Raw genomic sequence first — 23,365 nt, 5'->3', positions numbered from 1 at the left:
CCCCCAGGTGGTAAGGGTAGGTCACAACATCTCCACCCCACTGATCCTCAACACTGGGGCCCCACAAGGGTGCGTTCTGAAGCCCTCTCCTGTACTCCCTGTTCACCCACGACTGCGTGGCCACGCACGCCTCCAACTCAATCATCAAGTTTGCGGACGACACAACAGTGGTAGGCTTGATTACCAACAACGACGAGACGGCCTACAGGGAGGAGGTGAGGGCCCTCGGAGTGTGGTGTCAGGAAAATATCCTCTCACTCAACGTCAACAAAACAAAAGGAGATGATTGTGGACTTCAGCAATCATCAGAGCACACCCCTTATCCACATCGATGGAACAGTAGTGGAGAGGGTAGTAAGTTTTATGTTCCTCGGCATGCACATCACGGACAAACTGAATTGGTCCACTCACACAGACAGCGTGGTGAAGAAGGTGCAGCAGCGCCTCTTCAACCTCAGGAGGCTAAAGAAATTCGGCTTGTCACCAAAAGCACTCACAACCTTTTACAGATGCACAATCGAAAGCATCCTGTCGGGCTGTATCACCGCCTGGTACGGCAACTGCTCCAACCACAACGGTAAGGCTCTCCAGAGGGTGGTGAGGTCTGCACAACTCATGACCGGGGGCAAACTACCTGCCCTCCAGGACACCTACACCACCCGATGTCACAGGAAGGCCATAAAGATCATCAAGGACAACAACCACCCGAGCCACTGCCTGTTCACCCCGCTATCATCCAGAAGGCGAGGTCAGTACAGGTGCATCAAAGCTGGGACCGAGAGACTGAAAAACAGCTTCTATCTCAAGGCCATCAGACTGTTAAACAGCCACCACTAACATTGAGCGGCTGCTACCAACACACTGACTCAACTCCAGCCACTTTAATAATGGGAAATGATGTAAAATATATCACTAGCCACTTTAAAAAATGCTACCTAATATAATGTTTACACCCCTACATTACTCATCTCATATGTATATACTGTACTCTATACCATCTACTGCATCTTGCCATCTTTATGTAATACATGTATCACTAGCCACTTTAAACTATGCCACTTTGTTTACATACCCTACATTACTCATCTCATATGTATATACTGAAACCATCTACTGCATCTTGCTTATGCCGTTCTGTACCATCACTCATTCACATATCTTTATGTACATATTCTTTATCCCTTTACACTTGTGTGTATAAGACAGTAGTTTTGGAATTGTTAGCTAGATTACTTGTTGGTTATTACTGCATTGTCGGAACTAGAAGCACAAGTATTTCACTACACGCGCATTAACATCTGCTAACCATGTGTATGTGACAAATAACATTTGATTTGATTTGAGACATAGGCCCTCTGTGTCTCTGCTGACATTATATGTGATTCCCAAATGGCACCCTATTCCCAGGGCCCATAGGGCTTTGGTCTAAAGTAGTGTACTGCTTAAGGAATAGACACACATCCTTCGTCTTCATGGAATGTGAGCCTGTGTTGTTACAGAGGCCCCTCTGGACAGTATCGATCTCCCTACTGGGGAAGAGAGAGGCCTCTAGACAGTATCGATCTCCCTACTGGGGAAGAGAGAGGCCTCTAGACAGTATCGATCTCCCTACTGGGGAAGAGAGAAGCCTCTAGACAGTATCGATCTCCCTACTGGGGAAGAGAGAGGCCTCTGGACAGTATCGATCTCCCTACTGGGGAAGAGAGAAGCCTCTAGACAGTATCGATCTCCCTACTGGGGAAGAGAGAAGCCTCTAGACAGTATCAATCTCCCTACTGGGGAAGAGAGAAGCCTCTAGACAGTATCAATCTCCCTACTGGGGAAGAGAGAGGCCTCTGGACAGTATCGATCTCCCTACTGGGGAAGAGAGAGGCCTCTCTGAACAGTATTGATCTCCCTACTGGGGAAGAGAGAGGCCTCTCTGGACAGTATCAATCTCCCTACTGGGGAAGAGAGAGGCCTCTAGACAGTATCGATCTACCTACTGGGGAAGAGAGAGGCCCCCCTGGACAGTATCAATCTCCCTACTGGGGAAGAGGGAGACCTCTCTGGACAGTATCGATCTACCTACTGGGGAAGAGAGAGGCCCCCCTGGACAGTATCGATCTCCCTACTGGGGAAGAGAGAGGCCTCTAGACAGTATCGATCTACCTACTGGGGAAGAGAGAGGCCCCCCTGGACAGTATCGATCTCCCTACTGGGGAAGAGAGAGGCCCCTCTGGACAGTATCGATCTACCTACTGGGGAAGAGAGAGGCCTCTAGACAGTATCGATCTACCTACTGGGGAAGAGAGAGGCCTCTAGACAGTATCAATCTCCCTACTGGGGAAGAGAGAGGCCTCTAGACAGTATCAATCTCCCTACTGGGGAAGAGAGAGGCCTCTAGACAGTATCGATCTACCTACTGGGGAAGAGAGAGGCCTCTAGACAGTATCGATCTACCTACTGGGGAAGAGAGAGGCCTCTAGACAGTATCGATCTACCTACTGGGGAAGAGAGAGGCCTCTAGACAGTATCAATCTCCCTACTGGGGAAGAGAGAGGCCTCTAGACAGTATCAATCCCCCTACTGGGAAAGAGAGAGGCCCCTCTGGACAGTATCGATCCCCCTACTGGGGAAGAGAGAGGCCTCTGGACAGTATCGATCTCCCTACTGGGGAAGAGAGAGGCCTCTGGACAGTATCGATCTCCCTACTGGGGAAGAGAGAGGCCTCTGGACAGTATCGATCTCCCTACTGGGGAAGAGAGAGGCCCCTCTGGACAGTATCGATCCCCCTACTGGGAAAGAGAGAGGCCCCCCTGGACAGTATCGATCTCCCTACTGGGGAAGAGAGAGGCCTCTCTGGACAGTATCGATCTCCCTACTGGGGAAGAGAGAGGCAACATCCATGAGAAGGAGACATGATGAGGGGAAGGGAGGGGCACAGGGCACATGTAAGTACACTTCTTTCATGATTAAGGAAACTCGCTAAGTATGCATGGAAGTACACAAAGCCAACACACACATGCACACATAAGACCAGTGGTCCTCCAGTGACAATAAACATAAAATGCCAGCTCTGCTTTTTCCTGTAACAGTCCACCAGGGATTTGGTAGTTAAAACATTAAAACACAGACAGAAGTTCTGAACGATCGACCGTCTTGCCCTATATCTTTGGGGTGTGTGGGGGGGGGAATTGAGGGCAGATATTTATATTTACGAGATCCAGTTGTTATAATTGCCTGTTTGAAATCGGGGGCAGGGTGTGTTTTGGGATGAGGGAAGGGTGGGTCATCCTGAAGTGTGTGATTTACTGTCGGGTGTCAAGGCCTGAGGCACGAACCTCCCCTCTGGTTTCTAGTATGGAGCAATCTCTTCTCTTGCTTTAGGCCCTGGCCTGCATATAATTTCCGCTGCAGAGAGGGAGAGGAGAGGAGGAGGTCTCTGTGCAAGGCAGCCTTCTGATGGAACAGGGTCGTCCATGTCAATAGGAATCTGAAAAACAGCCTGGCTTCTAGCTCCTCTGATCCCCTGTGTGTCCCAAACGGCACCCTATTGCCTTCATAGTGCACCCTATTGCCTTCATAGTGCACCCTATTCCCTTCATAGTGCACCCTATTGCCTTCATAGTGCACCCTATTCCCTTCAAAGTGCACCCTATTCCCTACATAGTGCACCCTATTCCCTACATAGTGCACCCTATTCCCTACATAGTGCACCCTATTCCCTACATAGTGCACCCTATTCCCTTCATAGTGCACCCTATTCCCTACATAGTGCGCCCTATTCCCTACATAGTGCTCCCTATTCCCTTTATAGTGCACCCTATTCCCTTCATAGTGCACCCTATTCCCTACATAGTGCACCCTATTCCCTACATAGTGCACCCTATTCCCTTCATAGTGCACCCTATTCCCTTCATAGTGCACCCTATTCCCTTCATAGTGCACCCTATTCCCTACATAGTGCACCCTATTCCCTTCATAGTGCACCCTATTCCCTTCATATTGCACCCTATTCCCTTCATAGTGCACCCTAGTCCCTTCATAGTGCCAAAACAAATCAAATTTATTTATATAGCCCTTTGTACATCAGCTGACATCTCAAAGTGCTGTACAGAAACCCAGCCTAAAGCCCCAAACAGCAAGCAATGCAGGTGTAGAAGCACGGTGGCTAGGAAAAACTCCCTAGAAAGGCCAGAACCTAGGAAGAAACCTAGAGAGGAACCAGGCTATGTGGGGTGGCCAGTCCTCTTCTGGCTGTGCCGGGTGGAGATTATAACAGAACATGGCCAAGATGTTCAAATGTTCATAAATGACCAGCATGGTCGAATAATAATAAGGCAGAACAGTTGAAACTGGAGCAGCAGCACGGCCAGGTGGACTGGGGACAGCAAGGAGTCATCATGTCAGGTAGTCCTGGGGCATGGTCCTAGGGCTCAGGTCCTCCGAGAGAGAGAAAGAAAGAGAGAAAGAGAGAATTAGAGAGAGCACACTTAGATTCACACAGGACACCGAATAGGACAGGAGAAGTACTCCAGATATAACAAACTGACCCCAGCCCCCCGACACACCCTTCATAGTGCACCCTATTCCCTTCATAGTGCACCCTATTGCCTTCATAGTGCACCCTATTCCCTTTATAGGGCACCAGGCCAGGATCAAAAGTAGTGCCCCAAAAGTAGGGAATAAAGTGCCATTTGTAGTGCCCTATATGTAGGGAATAAGGGGCCATTTGTAGTGCCCTATATGTAGGGAATAAAGTGCCATTTGTAGTGCCCTATATGTAGGGAATAAGGGGCCATTTGTAGTGCCCTATATGTAGGGAATAAGGGGCCATTTGTAGTGCCCTATATGTAGGGAATAAGGGGCCATTTGTAGTGCCCTAAAAGTAGGGAATAGGGTGCCATTTGTAGTGCCCTATATGTAGGGAATAAGGGGCCATTTGTAGTGCCCTATATGTAGGGAATAAGGGGCCATTTGTAGTGCCCTATATGTAGGGAATAAGGTGCCATTTGTAGTGCCCTATATGTAGGGAATAAGGTGCCATTTGTAGTGCCCTATATGTAGGGAATAAGGTGCAATTTGTAGTGCCCTATATGTGGGGAATAAGGTGCAATTTGTAGTGCCCTATATGTGGGGAATAAGGGGCCATTTGCGACGCAGGCAGAGAGACAGTCATTTATCAGACCGGTGTCTGTGAGGTCAAATCAAATCAACGTTTATTTGTCACGTGCGCTGAATACAACAGGTGCAGTAGACCTTACAGTGAAATGCTGAATACAACAGGTGTAGTAGACCTCACAGTGAAATGCTGAATACAACAGGTGTAGTAGACCTTACAGTGAAATGCTGAATACAACAGGTGTAGTAGACCTTACAGTGAAATGCTGAATACAACAGGTGTAGTAGAGCTTACAGTGAAATGCTGAATACAACAGGTGTAGTAGACCTCACAGTGAAATGCTGAATACAACAGGTGTAGTAGACCTTACAGTGAAATGCTGAATACAACAGGTGTAGTAGACCTTACAGTGAAATGCTGAATACAACAGGTGTAGTAGACCTTATAGTGAAATGCTGAATACAACAGGTGCAGTAGACCTTACAGTGAAATGCTGAATACAACAGGTGCAGTAGACCTCACAGTGAAATGCTGAATACAACAGGTGTAGTAGACCTTACAGTGAAATGCAGAATACAACAGGTGTAGTAGACCTTACAGTGAAATGCTGAATACAACAGGTGTAGTAGACCCTACAGTGAAATACTGAATACAACAGGTGTAGTAGACCTTACAGTGAAATGCTGAATACAACAGGTGTAGTAGACCTTACAGTGAAATGCTGAATACAACAGGTGTAGTAGACCTTACAGTGAAATGCTGAATACAACAGGTGTAGTAGACCTTACAGTGAAATGCTGAATACACAGGTGTAGTAGACCTCACAGTGAAATGCTGAATACAACAGGTGTAGTAGACCTTACAGTGAAATGCTGAATACAACAGGTGTAGTAGACATCACAGTGAAATGCTGAATACAACAGGTGTAGTAGACCTCACAGTGAAATGCTGAATACAACAGGTGTAGTAGACCTTACAGTGAAATGCTGAATACAACAGGTGTAGTAGACCTTACAGTGAAATGCTGAATACAACAGGTGTAGTAGACCTTACAGTGAAATGCTGAATACAACAGGTGTAGTAGACCTTACAGTGAAATGCTGAATACAACAGGTGTAGTAGACCTCACAGTGAAATGCTGAATACAACAGGTGTAGTAGAGCTTACAGTGAAATGCTGAATACAACAGGTGTAGTAGACCTTACAGTGAAATGCTGAATACAACAGGTGTAGTAGACCTTACAGTGAAATGCTGAATACAACAGGTGTAGTAGACCTTACAGTGAAATGCTGAATACAACAGGTGTAGTAGACCTTACAGTGAAATGCTGAATATAACAGGTGTAGTAGACCTCACAGTGAAATGCTGAATACAACAGGTGTATTAGACCTTACAGTGAAATGCTGAATATAACAGGTGTAGTAGACCTTACAGTGAAATGCTGAATACAACAGGTGTAGTAGACCTCACAGTGAAATGCTGAATACAACAGGTGTAGTAGACCTCACAGTGAAATGCTGAATACAACAGGTGTAGTAGACCTAACAGTGAAATGCTGAATACAACAGGTGTAGTAGACCTTACAGTGAAATGCTGAATACAACAGGTGTAGTAGACCTTACAGTGAAATGCTGAATACAACAGGTGTAGTAGACCTTACAGTGAAATGCTGAATACAACAGGTGTAGTAGACCTCACAGTGAAATGCTGAATACAACAGGTGTAGTAGAGCTTACAGTGAAATGCTGAATACAACAGGTGTAGTAGACCTTACAGTGAAATGCTGAATACAACAGGTGTAGTAGACCTTACAGTGAAATGCTGAATACAACAGGTGTAGTAGACCTTACAGTGAAATGCTGAATACAACAGGTGTAGTAGACCTCACAGTGAAATGCTGAATACAACAGGTGTAGTAGACCTCACAGTGAAATGCTGAATACAACAGGTGTAGTAGACCTCACAGTGAAATGCTGAATACAACAGGTGTAGTAGACCTTACAGTGAAATGCTGAATACAACAGGTGTAGTAGACCTCACAGTGAAATGCTGAATACAACAGGTGTAGTAGACCTCACAGTGAAATGCTGAATACAACAGGTGTAGTAGACCTTACAGTGAAATGCTGAATACAACAGGTGTAGTAGACCTTACAGTGAAATGCTGAATACAACAGGTGTAGTAGACCTTACAGTGAAATGCTGAATACAACAGGTGTAGTAGACCTCACAGTGAAATGCTGAATACAACAGGTGTAGTAGAGCTTACAGTGAAATGCTGAATACAACAGGTGTAGTAGACCTTACAGTGAAATGCTGAATACAACAGGTGTAGTAGACCTTACAGTGAAATGCTGAATACAACAGGTGTAGTAGACCTTACAGTGAAATGCTGAATACAACAGGTGTAGTAGACCTCACAGTGAAATGCTGAATACAACAGGTGTAGTAGACCTTACAGTGAAATGCTGAATACAACAGGTGTAGTAGACCTTACAGTGAAATGCTGAATATAACAGGTGTAGTAGACCTCACAGTGAAATGCTGAATACAACAGGTGTATTAGACCTTACAGTGAAATGCTGAATATAACAGGTGTAGTAGACCTTACAGTGAAATGCTGAATACAACAGGTGTAGTAGACCTCACAGTGAAATGCTGAATACAACAGGTGTAGTAGACCTCACAGTGAAATGCTGAATACAACAGGTGTAGTAGACCTAACAGTGAAATGCTGAATACAACAGGTGTAGTAGACCTTACAGTGAAATGCTGAATACAACAGGTGTAGTAGACCTTACAGTGAAATGCTGAATACAACAGGTGTAGTAGACCTTACAGTGAAATGCTGAATACAACAGGTGTAGTAGACCTCACAGTGAAATGCTGAATACAACAGGTGTAGTAGAGCTTACAGTGAAATGCTGAATACAACAGGTGTAGTAGACCTTACAGTGAAATGCTGAATACAACAGGTGTAGTAGACCTTACAGTGAAATGCTGAATACAACAGGTGTAGTAGACCTTACAGTGAAATGCTGAATACAACAGGTGTAGTAGACCTCACAGTGAAATGCTGAATACAACAGGTGTAGTAGACCTCACAGTGAAATGCTGAATACAACAGGTGTAGTAGAGCTTACAGTGAAATGCTGAATACAACAGGTGTAGTAGACCTTACAGTGAAATGCTGAATACAACAGGTGTAGTAGACCTCACAGTGAAATGCTGAATACAACAGGTGTAGTAGACCTCACAGTGAAATGCTGAATACAACAGGTGTAGTAGACCTTACAGTGAAATGCTGAATACAACAGGTGTAGTAGACCTTACAGTGAAATGCTGAATACAACAGGTGTAGTAGACCTTACAGTGAAATGCTGAATACAACAGGTGTAGTAGACCTCACAGTGAAATGCTGAATACAACAGGTGTAGTAGAGCTTACAGTGAAATGCTGAATACAACAGGTGTAGTAGACCTTACAGTGAAATGCTGAATACAACAGGTGTAGTAGACCTTACAGTGAAATGCTGAATACAACAGGTGTAGTAGACCTTACAGTGAAATGCTGAATACAACAGGTGTAGTAGACCTCACAGTGAAATGCTGAATACAACAGGTGTAGTAGACCTCACAGTGAAATGCTGAATACAACAGGTGTAGTAGACCTCACAGTGAAATGCTGAATACAACAGGTGTAGTAGACCTTACAGTGAAATGCTGAATACAACAGGTGTAGTAGACCTCACAGTGAAATGCTGAATACAACAGGTGTAGTAGACCTCACAGTGAAATGCTGAATACAACAGGTGTAGTAGACCTTACAGTGAAATGCTGAATACAACAGGTGTAGTAGACCTTACAGTGAAATGCTGAATACAACAGGTGTAGTAGACCTTACAGTGAAATGCTGAATACAACAGGTGTAGTAGACCTTACAGTGAAATGCTGAATACAACAGGTGTAGTAGACCTTACAGTGAAATGCTGAATACAACAGGTGTAGTAGACCTTACAGTGAAATGCTGAATATAACAGGTGTAGTAGACCTCACAGTGAAATGCTGAATACAACAGGTGTATTAGACCTTACAGTGAAATGCTGAATATAACAGGTGTAGTAGACCTTACAGTGAAATGCTGAATACAACAGGTGTAGTAGACCTCACAGTGAAATGCTGAATACAACAGGTGTAGTAGACCTCACAGTGAAATGCTGAATACAACAGGTGTAGTAGACCTTACAGTGAAATGCTGAATACAACAGGTGTAGTAGACCTCACAGTGAAATGCTGAATACAACAGGTGTAGTAGAGCTTACAGTGAAATGCTGAATACAACAGGTGTAGTAGACCTTACAGTGAAATGCTGAATACAACAGGTGTAGTAGACCTTACAGTGAAATGCTGAATACAACAGGTGTAGTAGACCTTACAGTGAAATGCTGAATACAACAGGTGTAGTAGACCTTACAGTGAAATGCTGAATACAACAGGTGTAGTAGACCTCACAGTGAAATGCTGAATACAACAGGTGTAGTAGACCTTACAGTGAAATGCTGAATACAACAGGTGTAGTAGACCTCACAGTGAAATGCTGAATACAACAGGTGTAGTAGACCTTACAGTGAAATGCTGAATACAACAGGTGTAGTAGACCTCACAGTGAAATGCTGAATACAACAGGTGAAGTAGACCTCACAGTGAAATGCTGAATACAACAGGTGTAGTAGACCTTACAGTGAAATGCTGAATACAACAGGTGTAGTAGACCTTACAGTGAAATGCTGAATACAACAGGTGTAGTAGACCTTACAGTGAAATGCTGAATACAACAGGTGTAGTAGACCTTACAGTGAAATGCTGAATACAACAGGTGTAGTAGACCTTACAGTGAAATGCTGAATACAACAGGTGTAGTAGACCTTACAGTGAAATGCTGAATATAACAGGTGTAGTAGACCTCACAGTGAAATGCTGAATACAACAGGTGTATTAGACCTTACAGTGAAATGCTGAATATAACAGGTGTAGTAGACCTTACAGTGAAATGCTGAATACAACAGGTGTAGTAGACCTCACAGTGAAATGCTGAATACAACAGGTGTAGTAGACCTCACAGTGAAATGCTGAATACAACAGGTGTAGTAGACCTAACAGTGAAATGCTGAATACAACAGGTGTAGTAGACCTTACAGTGAAATGCTGAATACAACAGGTGTAGTAGACCTTACAGTGAAATGCTGAATACAACAGGTGTAGTAGACCTTACAGTGAAATGCTGAATACAACAGGTGTAGTAGACCTTACAGTGAAATGCTGAATACAACAGGTGTAGTAGACCTTACAGTGAAATGCTGAATACAACAGGTGTAGTAGACCTTACAGTGAAATGCTGAATACAACAGGTGTAGTAGACCTTACAGTGAAATGCTGAATACAACAGGTGTAGTAGACCTTACAGTGAAATGCTGAATACAACAGGTGTAGTAGACCTTACAGTGAAATGCTGAATATAACAGGTGTAGTAGACCTCACAGTGAAATGCTGAATACAACAGGTGTATTAGACCTTACAGTGAAATGCTGAATATAACAGGTGTAGTAGACCTTACAGTGAAATGCTGAATACAACAGGTGTAGTAGACCTCACAGTGAAATGCTGAATACAACAGGTGTAGTAGACCTCACAGTGAAATGCTGAATACAACAGGTGTAGTAGACCTAACAGTGAAATGCTGAATACAACAGGTGTAGTAGACCTTACAGTGAAATGCTGAATACAACAGGTGTAGTAGACCTTACAGTGAAATGCTGAATACAACAGGTGTAGTAGACCTTACAGTGAAATGCTGAATACAACAGGTGTAGTAGACCTCACAGTGAAATGCTGAATACAACAGGTGTAGTAGAGCTTACAGTGAAATGCTGAATACAACAGGTGTAGTAGACCTTACAGTGAAATGCTGAATACAACAGGTGTAGTAGACCTTACAGTGAAATGCTGAATACAACAGGTGTAGTAGACCTTACAGTGAAATGCTGAATACAACAGGTGTAGTAGACCTTACAGTGAAATGCTGAATACAACAGGTGTAGTAGACCTCACAGTGAAATGCTGAATACAACAGGTGTAGTAGACCTTACAGTGAAATGCTGAATACAACAGGTGTAGTAGACCTCACAGTGAAATGCTGAATACAACAGGTGTAGTAGACCTTACAGTGAAATGCTGAATACAACAGGTGTAGTAGACCTCACAGTGAAATGCTGAATACAACAGGTGTAGTAGACCTCACAGTGAAATGCTGAATACAACAGGTGTAGTAGACCTTACAGTGAAATGCTGAATACAACAGGTGTAGTAGACCTTACAGTGAAATGCTGAATACAACAGGTGTAGTAGACCTTACAGTGAAATGCTGAATACAACAGGTGTAGTAGACCTTACAGTGAAATGCTGAATACAACAGGTGTAGTAGACCTTACAGTGAAATGCTGAATACAACAGGTGTAGTAGACCTTACAGTGAAATGCTGAATATAACAGGTGTAGTAGACCTCACAGTGAAATGCTGAATACAACAGGTGTATTAGACCTTACAGTGAAATGCTGAATATAACAGGTGTAGTAGACCTTACAGTGAAATGCTGAATACAACAGGTGTAGTAGACCTCACAGTGAAATGCTGAATACAACAGGTGTAGTAGACCTCACAGTGAAATGCTGAATACAACAGGTGTAGTAGACCTAACAGTGAAATGCTGAATACAACAGGTGTAGTAGACCTTACAGTGAAATGCTGAATACAACAGGTGTAGTAGACCTTACAGTGAAATGCTGAATACAACAGGTGTAGTAGACCTTACAGTGAAATGCTGAATACAACAGGTGTAGTAGACCTCACAGTGAAATGCTGAATACAACAGGTGTAGTAGAGCTTACAGTGAAATGCTGAATACAACAGGTGTAGTAGACCTTACAGTGAAATGCTGAATACAACAGGTGTAGTAGACCTTACAGTGAAATGCTGAATACAACAGGTGTAGTAGACCTCACAGTGAAATGCTGAATACAACAGGTGTAGTAGACCTCACAGTGAAATGCTGAATACAACAGGTGTAGTAGAGCTTACAGTGAAATGCTGAATACAACAGGTGTAGTAGACCTTACAGTGAAATGCTGAATACAACAGGTGTAGTAGACCTCACAGTGAAATGCTGAATACAACAGGTGTAGTAGACCTCACAGTGAAATGCTGAATACAACAGGTGTAGTAGACCTTACAGTGAAATGCTGAATACAACAGGTGTAGTAGACCTTACAGTGAAATGCTGAATACAACAGGTGTAGTAGACCTTACAGTGAAATGCTGAATACAACAGGTGTAGTAGACCTCACAGTGAAATGCTGAATACAACAGGTGTAGTAGAGCTTACAGTGAAATGCTGAATACAACAGGTGTAGTAGACCTTACAGTGAAATGCTGAATACAACAGGTGTAGTAGACCTTACAGTGAAATGCTGAATACAACAGGTGTAGTAGACCTTACAGTGAAATGCTGAATACAACAGGTGTAGTAGACCTCACAGTGAAATGCTGAATACAACAGGTGTAGTAGACCTCACAGTGAAATGCTGAATACAACAGGTGTAGTAGACCTCACAGTGAAATGCTGAATACAACAGGTGTAGTAGACCTTACAGTGAAATGCTGAATACAACAGGTGTAGTAGACCTCACAGTGAAATGCTGAATACAACAGGTGTAGTAGACCTCACAGTGAAATGCTGAATACAACAGGTGTAGTAGACCTTACAGTGAAATGCTGAATACAACAGGTGTAGTAGACCTTACAGTGAAATGCTGAATACAACAGGTGTAGTAGACCTTACAGTGAAATGCTGAATACAACAGGTGTAGTAGACCTTACAGTGAAATGCTGAATACAACAGGTGTAGTAGACCTTACAGTGAAATGCTGAATACAACAGGTGTAGTAGACCTTACAGTGAAATGCTGAATATAACAGGTGTAGTAGACCTCACAGTGAAATGCTGAATACAACAGGTGTATTAGACCTTACAGTGAAATGCTGAATATAACAGGTGTAGTAGACCTTACAGTGAAATGCTGAATACAACAGGTGTAGTAGACCTCACAGTGAAATGCTGAATACAACAGGTGTAGTAGACCTCACAGTGAAATGCTGAATACAACAGGTGTAGTAGACCTAACAGTGAAATGCTGAATACAACAGGTGTAGTAGACCTTACAGTGAAATGCTGAATACAACAGGTGTAGTAGACCTTACAGTGAAATGCTGAATACAACAGGTGTAGTAGACCTTACAGTGAAATGCTGAATACAACAGGTGTAGTAGACCTCACAGTGAAATGCTGAATACAACAGGTGTAGTAGAGCTTACAGTGAAATGCTGAATACAACAGGTGTAGTAGACCTTACAGTGAAATGCTGAATACAACAGGTGTAGTAGACCTTACAGTGAAATGCTGAATACAACAGGTGTAGTAGACCTTACAGTGAAATGCTGAATACAACAGGTGTAGTAGACCTTACAGTGAAATGCTGAATACAACAGGTGTAGTAGACCTCACAGTGAAATGCTGAATACAACAGGTGTAGTAGACCTTACAGTGAAATGCTGAATACAACAGGTGTAGTAGACCTCACAGTGAAATGCTGAATACAACAGGTGTAGTAGACCTTACAGTGAAATGCTGAATACAACAGGTGTAGTAGACCTCACAGTGAAATGCTGAATACAACAGGTGTAGTAGACCTCACAGTGAAATGCTGAATACAACAGGTGTAGTAGACCTTACAGTGAAATGCTGAATACAACAGGTGTAGTAGACCTTACAGTGAAATGCTGAATACAACAGGTGTAGTAGACCTTACAGTGAAATGCTGAATACAACAGGTGTAGTAGACCTTACAGTGAAATGCTGAATACAACAGGTGTAGTAGACCTTACAGTGAAATGCTGAATACAACAGGTGTAGTAGACCTTACAGTGAAATGCTGAATATAACAGGTGTAGTAGACCTCACAGTGAAATGCTGAATACAACAGGTGTAGTAGAGCTTACAGTGAAATGCTGAATACAACAGGTGTAGTAGACCTTACAGTGAAATGCTGAATACAACAGGTGTAGTAGACCTTACAGTGAAATGCTGAATACAACAGGTGTAGTAGACCTTACAGTGAAATGCTGAATACAACAGGTGTAGTAGACCTCACAGTGAAATGCTGAATACAACAGGTGTAGTAGACCTCACAGTGAAATGCTGAATACAACAGGTGTAGTAGAGCTTACAGTGAAATGCTGAATACAACAGGTGTAGTAGACCTTACAGTGAAATGCTGAATACAACAGGTGTAGTAGACCTCACAGTGAAATGCTGAATACAACAGGTGTAGTAGACCTCACAGTGAAATGCTGAATACAACAGGTGTAGTAGACCTTACAGTGAAATGCTGAATACAACAGGTGTAGTAGACCTTACAGTGAAATGCTGAATACAACAGGTGTAGTAGACCTTACAGTGAAATGCTGAATACAACAGGTGTAGTAGACCTCACAGTGAAATGCTGAATACAACAGGTGTAGTAGAGCTTACAGTGAAATGCTGAATACAACAGGTGTAGTAGACCTTACAGTGAAATGCTGAATACAACAGGTGTAGTAGACCTTACAGTGAAATGCTGAATACAACAGGTGTAGTAGACCTTACAGTGAAATGCTGAATACAACAGGTGTAGTAGACCTCACAGTGAAATGCTGAATACAACAGGTGTAGTAGACCTCACAGTGAAATGCTGAATACAACAGGTGTAGTAGACCTCACAGTGAAATGCTGAATACAACAGGTGTAGTAGACCTTACAGTGAAATGCTGAATACAACAGGTGTAGTAGACCTCACAGTGAAATGCTGAATACAACAGGTGTAGTAGACCTCACAGTGAAATGCTGAATACAACAGGTGTAGTAGACCTTACAGTGAAATGCTGAATACAACAGGTGTAGTAGACCTTACAGTGAAATGCTGAATACAACAGGTGTAGTAGACCTTACAGTGAAATGCTGAATACAACAGGTGTAGTAGACCTTACAGTGAAATGCTGAATACAACAGGTGTAGTAGACCTTACAGTGAAATGCTGAATACAACAGGTGTAGTAGACCTTACAGTGAAATGCTGAATATAACAGGTGTAGTAGACCTCACAGTGAAATGCTGAATACAACAGGTGTATTAGACCTTACAGTGAAATGCTGAATATAACAGGTGTAGTAGACCTTACAGTGAAATGCTGAATACAACAGGTGTAGTAGACCTCACAGTGAAATGCTGAATACAACAGGTGTAGTAGACCTCACAGTGAAATGCTGAATACAACAGGTGTAGTAGACCTAACAGTGAAATGCTGAATACAACAGGTGTAGTAGACCTTACAGTGAAATGCTGAATACAACAGGTGTAGTAGACCTTACAGTGAAATGCTGAATACAACAGGTGTAGTAGACCTTACAGTGAAATGCTGAATACAACAGGTGTAGTAGACCTCACAGTGAAATGCTGAATACAACAGGTGTAGTAGAGCTTACAGTGAAATGCTGAATACAACAGGTGTAGTAGACCTTACAGTGAAATGCTGAATACAACAGGTGTAGTAGACCTTACAGTGAAATGCTGAATACAACAGGTGTAGTAGACCTTACAGTGAAATGCTGAATACAACAGGTGTAGTAGACCTTACAGTGAAATGCTGAATACAACAGGTGTAGTAGACCTCACAGTGAAATGCTGAATACAACAGGTGTAGTAGACCTTACAGTGAAATGCTGAATACAACAGGTGTAGTAGACCTCACAGTGAAATGCTGAATACAACAGGTGTAGTAGACCTTACAGTGAAATGCTGAATACAACAGGTGTAGTAGACCTCACAGTGAAATGCTGAATACAACAGGTGTAGTAGACCTCACAGTGAAATGCTGAATACAACAGGTGTAGTAGACCTTACAGTGAAATGCTGAATACAACAGGTGTAGTAGACCTTACAGTGAAATGCTGAATACAACAGGTGTAGTAGACCTTACAGTGAAATGCTGAATACAACAGGTGTAGTAGACCTTACAGTGAAATGCTGAATACAACAGGTGTAGTAGACCTTACAGTGAAATGCTGAATACAACAGGTGTAGTAGACCTTACAGTGAAATGCTGAATATAACAGGTGTAGTAGACCTCACAGTGAAATGCTGAATACAACAGGTGTATTAGACCTTACAGTGAAATGCTGAATATAACAGGTGTAGTAGACCTTACAGTGAAATGCTGAATACAACAGGTGTAGTAGACCTCACAGTGAAATGCTGAATACAACAGGTGTAGTAGACCTCACAGTGAAATGCTGAATACAACAGGTGTAGTAGACCTAACAGTGAAATGCTGAATACAACAGGTGTAGTAGACCTTACAGTGAAATGCTGAATACAACAGGTGTAGTAGACCTTACAGTGAAATGCTGAATACAACAGGTGTAGTAGACCTTACAGTGAAATGCTGAATACAACAGGTGTAGTAGACCTCACAGTGAAATGCTGAATACAACAGGTGTAGTAGAGCTTACAGTGAAATGCTGAATACAACAGGTGTAGTAGACCTTACAGTGAAATGCTGAATACAACAGGTGTAGTAGACCTTACAGTGAAATGCTGAATACAACAGGTGTAGTAGACCTCACAGTGAAATGCTGAATACAACAGGTGTAGTAGACCTCACAGTGAAATGCTGAATACAACAGGTGTAGTAGACCTCACAGTGAAATGCTGAATACAACAGGTGTAGTAGACCTTACAGTGAAATGCTGAATACAACAGGTGTAGTAGACCTCACAGTGAAATGCTGAATACAACAGGTGTAGTAGACCTCACAGTGAAATGCTGAATACAACAGGTGTAGTAGACCTTACAGTGAAATGCTGAATACAACAGGTGTAGTAGACCTTACAGTGAAATGCTGAATACAACAGGTGTAGTAGACCTTACAGTGAAATGCTGAATACAACAGGTGTAGTAGACCTTACAGTGAAATGCTGAATACAACAGGTGTAGTAGACCTTACAGTGAAATGCTGAATACAACAGGTGTAGTAGACCTCACAGTGAAATGCTGAATACAACAGGTGTAGTAGACCTCACAGTGAAATGCTGAATACAACAGGTGTAGTAGACCTTACAGTGAAATGCTGAATACAACAGGTGTAGTAGACCTTACAGTGAAATGCTGAATACAACAGGTGTAGTAGACCTTACAGTGAAATGCTGAATACAACAGATCTAGTAGACCTTACAGTGAAATGCTGAATACAACAGGTGTAGTAGACCTTACAGTGAAATGCTGAATACAACAGGTGTAGTAGACCTCACAGTGAAATGCTGAATACAACAGGTGTAGTAGACCTTACAGTGAAATGCTGAATACAACAGGTGTAGTAGACCTTACAGTGAAATGCTGAATACAACAGGTGTAGTAGACCTCACAGTGAAATGCTGAATACAACAGGTGTAGTAGACCTCACAGTGAAATGCTGAATACAACAGGTGTAGTAGACCTTACAGTGAAATGCTGAATACAACAGGTGTAGTAGACCTTACAGTGAAATGCTGAATACAACAGGTGTAGTAGACCTTACAGTGAAATGCTGAATACAACAGGTGTAGTAGACCTTACAGTGAAATGCTGAATACAACAGGTGTAGTAGACCTTACAGTGAAATGCTGAATACAACAGGTGTAGTAGACCTCACAGTGAAATGCTGAATACAACAGGTGTAGTAGACCTTACAGTGAAATGCTGAATACAACAGGTGTAGTAGACCTCACAGTGAAATGCTGAATACAACAGGTGTAGTAGACCTCACAGTGAAATGCTGAATACAACAGGTGTATTAGACCTTACAGTGAAATGCTGAATACAACAGGTGTAGTAGACCTCACAGTGAAATGCTGAATACAACAGGTGTAGTAGACCTTACAGTGAAATGCTGAATACAACAGGCTCTAACCAATAGTGTAAAAAAGGTGTTAGGTGAACAATAGGTAGGTAAAGAAATAAAAACAACAGTAAAAAGACAGGCTATATACAGTAGAGAGGCTATATACAGTAGAGAGGTTATATACAGTAGAGAGACTATATACAGTAGAGAGGCTATATACAGTAGAGAGGCTGTATACAGTAGAGAGGCTATATACAGTGGAGAGGCTATATACAGTAGAGAGGCTATATACAGAAGAGAGGCTATATACAGTAGAGAGGCTATATACAGTAGAGAGGCTATATACAGTAGAGAGGTTATATACAGTAGAGAGGCTATATACAGTAGAGAGGCTATATACAGTAGAGAGGCTATATACAGTAGAGAGGCTATATACAGTAGAGAGACTATATACAGTAGAGAGGCTATATACAGTAGAGAGGCTATATACAGTAGAGAGGCTATATACAGTAGAGAGGCTATATACAGTAGAGAGGCTATATACAGTAGAGAGGCTATATACAGTAGAGAGACTATATACAGTAGAGAGGCTATATTCAGTAGAGAGGCTATATACAGTAGAGAGACTATATACAGTAGAGAGGCTATATACAGTAGAGAGGCTATATACAGTAGAGAGACTATATACAGTAGAGAGGCTATATTCAGTAGAGGCTATATACAGTAGAGAGACTATATACAGTAGAGAGGCTATATACAGTAGAGAGACTATATACAGTAGAGAGGCTATATTCAGTAGAGAGGCTATATACAGTAGAGAGACTATATACAGTAGAGAGGCTATATACAGTAGAGAGGCTATATACAGTAGAGAGACTATATACAGTAGAGAGGCTATATTCAGTAGAGAGGCTATATACAGTAGAGAGACTATATACAGTAGAAAGACTATATACAGTAGAAAGGCTATATACAGTAGAGAGGCTATGTACAGTAGAGAGGCTATATACAGTAGAGAGGCTATATACAGTAGAGAGACTATATACAGTAGAGAGGCTATATTCAGTAGAGAGGCTATATACAGTAGAGAGACTATATACAGTAGAGAGACTATATACAGTAGAAAGGCTATATACAGTAGAGAGGCTATATACAGTAGAGAGGCTATATACAGTAGAGAGGCTATATACAGTAGAGAGACTATATACAGTAGAGAGGCTATATTCAGTAGAGAGGCTATATACAGTAGAGAGACTATATACAGTAGAGAGACTATATACAGTAGAAAGGCTATATACAGTAGAGAGGCTATGTACAGTAGAGAGGCTATATACAGTAGAGGCTATATACAGTAGAGGCTATATACAGTAGAGAGGCTATGTACAGTAGAGAGGCTATATACAGTAGAGGCTATATACAGTAGAGGCTATATACAGTAGAGAGGCTATATACAGTAGAGGCTATATACAGTAGAGAGACTATATACAGTAGCGAGGCTATATACAGTAGAGAGGCTATATACAGTAGAGAGGCTACATACAGACACCGGTTAGTCAGGCTGATTGAGGTAGTATGTACATGTAGATATGGTTAAAGTGACTGTGCAGATATGATGAACAGAGAGTAGCAGCAGCAAATCGTTGGGCTTGTAAAGTCTATCCATCTCTTGGTATTTTCTCTTGTTCTTTTCTTGACTAAACGCTGGTGCTTTGCTTACTGTGTGTATTGAATGGTTGTATTTGACTAACAGTAGCTAATATACTCCCGGAAAGAGACCTATCTTAACATCTCATAAAAATGTATGATTTACTCTTATCCACTCTCCTAGCTGTCCTGGTAAAGAAGATGGTAATGGGTTGTCTTTTAAAAATATAAAAAAATTTACTTGCCTCTTCCATTTTTTTGTGGTAATGGGTTAAGTCATACTGGGCCTGAATTAAAGAAGCTAAAGTTAAACTTTCAAAGTAAGAGCTCTGTGTTCCACAGGAGGAGTAAATATTGGACAGTTGATCCGTGACCCTGTTATAACGCCCTCGTTGCATTGCTGCCTTTGAAAAAAGGTGAGATTTTTAGTCGTCGATGAACAACAGCACCACCTAGTGTCACAGAGATCATACTGCAGGTCCAGATTAAAACAGTACCAAGATGTTATGACTTTCGAGGACAGTGAAGCTCCATCCCTGAGTTACAGAGACAATTAAGACACCTTTTTTTTTTTCAACTCACCTTTCCTCGATTCCTCACATCCACTTCTTCACATCCTTCTCAAAACCCATTGGATAAGAACGTCTGAGAGGAGGAGCCTTATATCCTCTCCTTCAATGCAATTGAGAAGGAGGCGAGGAGATGTGGAGCCAGGAATCAGGGTAAGACTATTTTTAGATGAAGACATTGAATTCTGTTTCGCTGGTGTACAGCCGTATAATTGTTTATGCAAATACCTTCCCAAAGCTTCCTTAACCTGTCTTTCCCCCCAGTGATTGACATCAAGATGGACCAACCGCAGGAGCCTCCGACCACTGAAGGCGGGTGCTCCTGTTGATCCTGATTGGTTCATCTACACCCACTTGCTTGTTGTGTTACTTCCTATTGGTTAGCCTCGAATTTGCGTTTTCAGTTTAGAATCTGGTCTTTTCATCTAAATATTGGTTATCAGTTGGAAACTATCGTTATACACATAAAACACTGTACTTTATTAACAAATATTGGCAAAAGAAAAGTCTTTAAAATGATTACAATGATCATAATCATGAACAAAAAAATGTCCCTTAACCACATAAAACATGTCATATACTTGTTTTTGTAAAAGTAGAATGGAACGTTTTCTTTTTTTCCTTTTTTGTATTTTTGTAACGTTAAAGAAATAAAAAGACACGGACAACCTCTCCTCTTGGTTAGAGGCTCAAATGGCACCCTATTGTTCCCTATATAGTGCACAAATAAAGCCCTGGTAAGTGCACTCTGAAGGGAATAGGGTGTCACTGTGATGGAAGGAAAGAGATGAATTGGGAACACGCCATCTCGTATGGCTAGAGAGGACAAACTGACCAGTAACTTTTCACTGAATATCTAATGCATGCATGTAAAATATTATGATTATTTTTTTTAGGTTGGCCTATTAATGTGTCTGCTGATGTACACCGTTTGGATATGAAAAGGCTCTTAACCTACACATGTTCACTCGTTTATTTTTGTCTTCACAAAATGCTGTGATTGAAGCTGGATTTTAATAGTGTGTGTGTGTGTGTGTATGTGTGTGAGTGTGTAAATGTACGCTTTCTATATAAGACACTGTAGAATGCAACCATCCATTGAGGGCAGCTGCCAAACTGCGTCCTCACAGGGGGCCCATGTTCTAGCTGGTTATGACAACTGTAGAGGGGCTTGGGTTTGCCGCGTCACTCCTCCTAGCTGCTGCTGTTGCGGACTGCACTGTGTCATACATATCTACTATGGTATTGTGGTTAGGTGTTTGTCCCAAAGAGCACCCTTACTCCTTATACGGTGGACTACTTTGGACCAGGCCAAAACAGGGAGTAGAGCAGAGTGGACAGAAGATAGGTAGCAGAAAGCTTACCCCTCGCCTCCTAAACAGTAACTAAAATAAAATAAAATATTTTTAAAAACTCATCCTTTTATGCTTTATATGAAGTTCACCTCCACTGTTTCTGTTCTGTAAAAATAAAAAAAGCAGCTCGTCATTCACCACATAAACAAGTTGTAACAGTTCCCTCGTCCTAGCCTGAGGGCCAGTCTGTTTGTGTTATCATGCCAACTCCCTGTCACTCATTGTCATGCCAATTGACAGTCATGGAGTAAACAAGAGCACAGGGAGGGGGGGGGGGATCAGGCTATCCTGGTATCTGGTAACAGTTACACGTTCCTGTCAAATAAATCAAGAACAAATGACTCATTTGCACATGTAGACCTTTCAGGTTATTATGAAGTTGTTCCCAGACGCCTCGATTCCCGTCTGAGTTATTCCCTTTTTATGTACTTTTCTCTACATGCGTTTTTCTGACTTTAAACTTGAAGCTGCAATATGTACTTTTTTTTTTTTGCATGACAGGACAAAATACAAAATAGAAATGTGTATTATAGATCTGTCGTTCTCATTGAAAGCAAGTGCTAAGAAGTGGTAGATCTGTTCTATGTGCCCTATTTCTATGCTTCCCGTTTTTAAGTTTCGTTTTTGTATTTTTTTTTTTTAACTTTCGGTTTTTGTACACCAGCTTCAAACAGCTGAAAATACAATATTTTTGGTTATTGAAAATATATTTCACAGCGGTTTAGATGGTACAATTATTATTTACACTACACTTGATTGCCTACTGCCTACGTTTATATGTGACAAAACAAACTATTAAAATTGTAGTAGCCAGAAATGGCGGAGCGTTTCTGCGTAGTGTGTCTTTAAGCATGAGAACAGGTCTATTCGTTTTGGGTGGAAATGGAGGAAATGAAGGTGTGTCTACTGTTACACCAGATTCTGACCGTAACTTAATTCCCTCATTATTCCACCACCGTTACACACCCGGAAACCATGAATAAACTCGAGCAAACATACCGGTTCCAAGCGGGAAAAACATCATTTGATTTTTTCCTGATTAGAAATAACACCCCTCTCCACGCACTGTAATTTACTACTCGATAAGAGATATTGATAACAGCTAGCTAAAGGAGTCATCCGTTTGGAAAAGGGAATTGTAAATATAAATGACACTTGTTTTAGATCTATTTTACCTTGTAAACTCTGGAGAAAAATGTGAAACCCAGTTTTATAGCAGCAAACTAAAGCATATCAGCTTTCCCACGGTAAAGTTCATGAAAAGCTGTGCCATTATGCAGAATTTAAGTTGTGCAGCCTTTAAACTCGCGAATGTATTCATTGTAGTCTATCCCGACTTTCTCTGTTTCCTGTTTCTATCTTGTTAAATATGAGTCACTATCAGTATCGACCGTCAGTAGTCCTAATAACAACACAATGTACTGTTCGTTCCCTTCAGTTGGTATAGACTATATTATCATTCTATTTCATTCCAATGTTTCGTTTAGCTCCATGTGTTTCCTCGGTAAACGCCGTCACCGCCATGTGGTTGTTGCCGAGGATCGTTAGTAACGGTTAATAATATAGCAAATAAAAAAATCTGACATGTAGGCTAATTAAATCGCTATGGAGTGGAGTGCAAAAAAATAAATAATAATGATAGAAAAATATACAAAAATAAATAAATACTAA

General features: G+C 41.7%; 1 protein-coding gene across 5 annotated transcripts in view; it reads left to right on the top strand.

Annotated features, from left to right (window-relative positions):
- LOC110524898 (ras-related protein Rab-6B) overlaps nucleotides 1-22,511 on the top strand; it is a 178,433-nt gene extending 155,922 nt beyond the window's left edge. For 4 of the 5 annotated variants that reach the window (XM_090233558.1, XM_036982647.2, XM_036982599.2 and 1 more), the window contains exon 8: nucleotides 20,604-22,511. In XM_090233558.1, coding sequence (XP_090089684.1) covers nucleotides 20,604-20,668 — 65 coding nt within the window. In that variant the 3' untranslated portion in view covers nucleotides 20,669-22,511. The remainder of the gene's footprint in view (nucleotides 1-20,603) is intronic. The other variant, XM_090233598.1, reaches the window with a different exon arrangement.
- Nucleotides 22,512-23,365: the final 854 nt, after the last annotated feature.

Source organism: Oncorhynchus mykiss, chromosome 1, assembly GCF_057628025.1.
Source record: "Oncorhynchus mykiss isolate SJ-2025 chromosome 1, ASM5762802v1, whole genome shotgun sequence".
NCBI lineage: Eukaryota > Metazoa > Chordata > Actinopteri > Salmoniformes > Salmonidae > Oncorhynchus > Oncorhynchus mykiss.
The sequence above is the reverse complement of the archived record's forward strand: the minus strand, read 5'-3'. Positions and strand labels throughout refer to the sequence as shown.